The sequence below is a fragment of the Geospiza fortis genome, unplaced genomic scaffold, assembly GCF_000277835.1.
Source record: "Geospiza fortis unplaced genomic scaffold, GeoFor_1.0 scaffold213, whole genome shotgun sequence".
Classification (NCBI taxonomy): domain Eukaryota; kingdom Metazoa; phylum Chordata; class Aves; order Passeriformes; family Thraupidae; genus Geospiza; species Geospiza fortis.
In genome coordinates, this window is record NW_005054399.1 from 1,644,288 (window position 1) to 1,650,523 (window position 6,236).

At 56.6% G+C, this 6,236-nt stretch overlaps 1 protein-coding gene across 1 annotated transcript in view; it reads right to left on the reverse strand.

Annotated features, from left to right (window-relative positions):
* Window positions 1-1,113: 1,113 nt before the first annotated feature.
* Window positions 1,114-6,236, reverse strand: part of NTHL1 (nth like DNA glycosylase 1) — a 5,621-nt gene continuing 498 nt past the window's right edge. The window contains exons 2-5 of the mRNA XM_005426010.3: window positions 4,372-4,542; window positions 3,569-3,728; window positions 2,123-2,228; window positions 1,114-1,551 (exon numbers count right to left, since the gene is read on the reverse strand). Of these exons, the coding sequence (XP_005426067.2) occupies window positions 1,428-1,551; window positions 2,123-2,228; window positions 3,569-3,728; window positions 4,372-4,542 (561 nt within the window). The 3' untranslated portion in view covers window positions 1,114-1,427. The remainder of the gene's footprint in view (window positions 1,552-2,122; window positions 2,229-3,568; window positions 3,729-4,371; window positions 4,543-6,236) is intronic.

Consider the following 6,236-nt stretch of genomic DNA (forward strand, 5'->3'; position numbering starts at 1 on the left):
CCCAGGACACCCTGGTGCACATCAGGGAGCACAGACCTGGTGTCAACGCCCCATTCCTCATCCCGGACTGCTGGAGTTGAGAGGGGGAAGAGGAAAAAAAAACCTTGTGTAGTGTTGAATGTAGATCAAAAGAAATCAGGTGTGCAAATCCGTGTTGGTAAGATTGCAAATCTTAATCTGTTAGTGCAAGGAAACTGCTCCTGGTCGAAGCATTACTGCATTCCTGACATCTTGTTGTAGCTCAGTAGAAATTATTCAGTTCCTGTACATTTAACTTGGAAAAGAAAAATCAATAAAGTCTAAGGCTGGCAGCAGCATTGCAAACCCACATGTACACTGTAATGTCAGTAATAAACTTGGTTTGCCATGTACCCAGCACTTATCTGCTCCTTCCTCAGCTGCTCAGGGAGCCCGGAGCGGAACTGCAGCCCTCCAGCACATTGTAAACTTTGCTTCCTCTTCAGAGAGGAGCTGGAATTACGCCTTTGAAGCTCCACAATGAAGTCAGCACTGCCCTTTCTTTGAAGAACAAAACGCAGGGGTGGTGCTGTCCCTGTCAGCTCCTGGGGACACAGCCCGGCTCCCGTGGCTGTGGAACCCTTGTGGCACGCACAGAGTGGCACTGGCTCGGCTCCTGGCCCTGCTGTGCATCACCCAGGACCCAGAGATTGCTCATCCAGGCAGTGATTCCTCTGCTCCTGGCTTGGGAAGGCCTCGGCTGCACCTCAGGATCCCAGCATCACCAAGGCTGGAAAAGATCTCCAGGATCATCAAGTCCAACCTGTGCCCCATCCCTACCTGTTCCCCATCCCCAGAGCTCTGAGTGCCACATCCAGCTCTGGACACCTCCAGGGATGGGAGCTCCACCACCCCCTCCCTGGGCAGCCCCTGTCAGTGTTTAACAACCTTTCCCATGAAGGAAATCCTGCTGCTGTCCGCCCTGGATGTCCCCTGGCCCTGCTCCTGTCCTGGTGGCAGCACAGCTGGTTCTGTGGCAGGGCAGGGCAGGCTGTGCTGTCTGTCCCAGCCTGGCAGGGTTGCCATGGTTCAGCCCTGCTCAGGTCACCCACGTTCTCCTCCCCTCCGCCAGTGTCACACAAATGCCAGCAAACCTCGTGGGTGCAGAAAGCCCTCACCACCTTTATTAAACGAGTATTTACAAGCAGCAGCAGCTCCCTGAGGACAAAGCTTTTCTCTGCAGTGACTCAGAGCGGCACAGCTGGGCCGTGCTCAGCCCCCAGCAGGATTGCTGCCTCTCAAAGCCCCTTTTTCCTCTGCAGGGCTGAGCCATGGCCAGTGGCTGTTCCCTGGAGCTGCTGCAGCAGGCTCCTGTCCCCTGCAGTCACACTGCCAGCCCTGTGCCAGGCCCAGCTTCAGCAGGGCTCAGCCCGAGCAGCTCTGTGGCTCTCCCAGGGCTGGATGATCCCTCAGAGTCTCTTGGCAGCAGGGCAGATGTCTTGGTTGAGGCACTGGCTGCAGCGAGGGTTCACAGGCAGGCAGGTCTGCTGCCCAAAGCCCACCAGCAGCCAGTTTATCTCCTTCCAGAGGTCCCTGCAGTGAGGGGACAAACAGCACCGTTGCCATGCAGCTTGGAAAGGGTGAGAACAGCCCGTGGTGTTAATGGGATCCCTTTCTTTCCCCTTCTGCCTGTTCCTCCTGGAGGTGAGTCCCAGCCCTGCCAGCCCTCCCAGATCCCTGCTGGAACAGCCCTCCCAACCTTTCCTGGTCCCGCTGGGCTGGGGGGAGCAATGCCTGTGCTCAGGCACGTGCCAGGTGTGCAGATGTCCCTCTGTGCCAGCTGGTGTTTGATACTGAACATCAACCACCAGTGAGGCCAGGATCCAGCCCTGGGCTGATGCTGCTGCTGTGGCCACTGGGCTCAGCAAGGAAAAGCACCTGGCAAGGCAAAAATTGGGGATCAAGAGCTCCAGGTGGTGACTGATCCATCTGACAGCAACAGAGCCACCCCACAGGTGAGATGCTGCTGCTGTGGCTCTGGCAGAGGGGAAACACCTGCAGCTACTGCAGCCCTGGAAGGAGGAAGGAGCCAAAATGCAGTCCCTGGAACTGCCCCAAGCAGGGCTGTGTGCAGCCATGGCTCCTGCAGCCAGCAGGGGCTCACCTGGGCAGCCACTCCTCCAGTGCCACCCGAGTCTGCTCGGGGCTCTTGGTCTCCTTCCTCACCCACTGGAGCCTGTTGGAGATCCTGTGCACGTGGGTGTCCACAGCTGGGGAGGGAGAGCCAGAGTTCAGGTGGGGCAGGCACAGCTGGACAGAGGGAGCAGAGCCCCAGTGCCTGTGCCAGCCCCAGGGCAAGGGGAGAGAGCAGAGCCCCAGTGTCTGTGCCAACCCCCAAGAAGGGGAGAGAGCAGAGCCCCAGTGTCTGTGCCAGCCCCAGGGCAAGGGGAGAGAGCAGAGCCCCAGTGTCTGTGCCAGCCCCAGGGCAAGGGGAGAGAGCAGAGCCCCAGTGCCTGTGCCAGCCCCCAGGCTGCCCCTGGGGCAGCAGGAGCAGCCAGCTGGGTCAGAGCACCGGGCAGGGGAGGGTCACTCCAAGAACAAACGTTTTCTTCCCAGGCCTGCAGCCAGAAGCATTTGGGGTAGGTGTCTGTCTGTCTGTCTCTCCCCAGGTTCACACAGTCTGAGCCAGCCTCTCCCAAGGCTCCCCAGCTCCATGGAGCAGGCACAGGCCTGGCCCCTGTTCCCTCTGCACGTTCTCCTCCTCCCTGAGTTTCAGCTGACTTACGCAAACTGTGATCTCTGCCCCTTCCTCTGCCCGCATGGAAAACACATTTCATAATACCCACCAGCAGAGAGGGCTTGGGAGGCTTAAAGCAGTGTTTATAATGTGCTTTGAGCTCAAAAGCTCTGCATGCAAAGTGTATTATTGTTAGATCAGCGGTGATAAACCTGTCTCTGGGGCTAATTGGGCAAAACCCAGGAAATTGCTGTAAACAGGAAGACTGAGCCTTGCCTCCCAAATCAAAACCGAGCACACAATTATTTGGAAAGCACTTGGCTGGTTTGGCTGCCTCTGGGCTTCCCTCCCCCACAGCAAGAGAACAACAGACCCCAAGGGCTGCTGGATGCAGGGCAGGGGCCACGGCCTGTCCAGCTGATGGTCACCAGAGGGGCTGCAGGATCCAGCTCCCGCCCACTCGCTCCTCCTGCCTTTCCCAGGGCTCTCCCATGCAGCAGCACATCCTTCTGGAACACTCATCTGTCCCCAGGGGCCCCAGGCCAGGACCTGCAGGTGATGGTCCAGCCCCATCTGGCACCAGCTCCCCAGGGCTGTGACTTCCCTTGGGAATGTCTGTTATCAGATTTGGGGAGGAACAGCAGCTGCTCACATCCTACAGCTCCCTCAGTGAGTGGCTGAGGGTCACATCGTTCCCCCACCCAGATACTGAACCAAAGGGATGTTACCAGGCTGCTGGGGCTGCACTGCTGCCCCTCTGCCTGGGGATGGACTGGGGTTTAGGAGAGGGATGGGGAAAGCACAGTGCTGCCCCTCTGCCTGGGATTGGATTGGGATTTAGGAGAGGGATGGGGAAAGCACGGTGCAGGTTACCTATCCCAGCCACGCTGTCCCAGGCAATGTGCATGGCCAGATGGGCCATTTTGGGCCCAACTCCTGGCAGCTGCACCAGCTCCTCCACAGTGCTCGGGATGTCCCCCCCATACTTCTGCTTCAGGATGGCTGTGGTCTGCTTGATGTACTTCACCTTGTTCTGCAAAAGCAAGGGGAAAGGCACACAGTCCAAGCTGCCCTGCAACACAGGGAAAACAGACACACAGAGCCCAGAAAAGCAACCATTCCTGAGTGTGTGTTACAGGTGAGGCCACACATGGCAGCTGTGGAGGAGACAGAGCCTCGACCTCTCCATGAAATCAAAACGCTGAGAGCTGGGAGCTCCAACCTCCTGCACGCTCCAGGCCCTGCAGCCAACAATCCCATCCTGCTGGCAATACAAAGTGCCAAAACTGGTGTAAAATCCAGCTTCTAGCCTGACTCCAGGGGAGAGAGGAGGGCACAGGAGTTCCTGTGTGTCCATGTGGCAATCCTGCCCTCACCTGTCACTACAGGACATGAAATAACACGATGTGGACACACTGCTCTTTTCAAGTCAAAAAGAGACTTTTTAGTTTTTGACTCTAACATTTATAGACTTCTAAAAGTGACAGTGGATTGGAGGGTGAAAGTGCCACCTCTCCAATGACAGTGGACAAACCCACAATCCACCAAATTTCTCTTCTTCCATAAAAAAACCACAAAACAGTAAGTTACTCACATGAAACGCGTAAGAAAGTTCGTTACAAGAATGTAACCATCAAAAAGCTTAGAAAAGCTTAAAAGAGCAGAACAACACTGACCCTCCAGAAGCCCACGGGGTAGATGATGTGGCCCAGGCTCTCCTCGTCCATCTGCAGCACGCTGTCCACGGTGAGGCCGCGCCGGCGCAGGCGCAGCATGGCCGCGCTCGTCACCTGGTCCTTGGTCTGGCTGGACAGCATCAGGGCCAGCAGCACCTGGTAGCGCATCACCTGGGCACACAGGGGACACTGACACACCCTGGGGGGATCCAGCAGCTCTGCACCACCCTCAGGGCAGGGTGTGCTCCCACCCTTCAGCCCTATCCGCCTCCAAGAGACTGGTAGGCTGCAACAGGAATAATCCATAACCAACGGGAATAATCCGTAACCTTCTAATTCCACCACACAATAAAGGGAGAAAAGAAACACCTTCAAGCTCAGCTGTCAGTTCCTGTGAGAGGGCAGGGAGCAGCTCTGTCTGCTAGGATGTCACTCCTAAGACACCAGTGCTGAGCCACAAAGGGCTGGACAAAGCTTTTCCTGGGGATGGCATTCCCAGGAGAGCCACAGGATGCAAAGGCACAGCCAATGATTTTTCATGCAATGTCTGCTCTAAGCACCTTTTGAAAATCCCAATCCTTTCCCACCAGGCTTCAGTAGGAACTGGTGTCTGGCTCCAGTGAGCTCCTCAGGGAACCAAATGTGAACAACTGGGATGACAGACTGGGAGAAGGAGGACAAATCCCAGGAATTCCTCTGCTGCTGCCACGCAGGGTTTAGCCAGGCCATCACCTCCTATTTCCCAATTCTTTCTTCCCAGATGTGATTCCATCCCACCAGAGTGAGGAGGATGATGCAATTAACCCAAAATGATCTGGGCTAACATGGGACACAATCCTCCCTCCAGCTCTCCTGCAAAGTTTACAAAACCAGGTGCACCAGGAAAAATCCCTGCGTGCGTGGAAGCAGGAAAATCTCAGGGTACAAAGAAATGGTGTGAGGAGCTGAGGGTTACAACATCCACTTTTTCTTGGAAGCACCAACGCAGCTTCCCCAGGGAAGAGAAGCTATTTCCATGTGGTCCCACAGCTGCCAGCCCACGTGGCTGAGAGCGTGTGATGCTCCCTGGCTCCGGGGTCACAGCTCATCCTTCTCCCCAGGGAGCAGCAAGGACAGCATTCCCTGTGCCAAGGCTGTCCAGCTGTGTCCTCCAGAGCCCTCCCTCAGAGCCCAGCACGTCCCACTGCTCCTCTGGATGATCCCCACATTCCCACTCCAGAGGCTCCTGCTGCTCCAAGCCCATGGGGTTGGATTAGCTGCTCTCCAAAGCCACCTCCAACCCTGTCAATTCTGGGATTCTGAGATCCCCACATTCCCACTCCAGTGGCTCCCACTGCTCCTCCAAGCCTGCCCCACACATTCCTCTGCATTCCACAGCCACCTGGCTGGATACTTTCCCTGGACTCCTACAGAGATTTTTAAGGAAAGAAGGAACATGGCTTCACGCCCTGCCAGCCTGCTCCATAAAGCAGCACTGCCCCTCACATCCATCACATCCCCTGGGACCAATCCCAGCCCAGAGTCCTGATCCAGTTTCTGTCCTGGAAACATCCCAAGTGGGACAGATCCAGGGGCAGCAGGAGGATGAGGGAGGATGGGTTTTCCTGCATGTGCCAGAGCTGGCAGCAGGATGCTGTTACCCATGGATGCTGTTCCCTGTGGGAATGCTGCTCCCTGTGGGAATGCTGCTCCCCGTGGATGCTGCTCCCTGTGGGAATGCTGCCCCTGTGGGAATGCTGCTCCCTGTGGGAATGAGGTTACCCGTGGATGCTGATCCCTGTGGCAATGCTGCTCCCCATGGGAATGCTGTTACCCGTAGATGCTGTATCCCATGGGAATGCTGCCCCTGTGGGAATGCTGCCCCT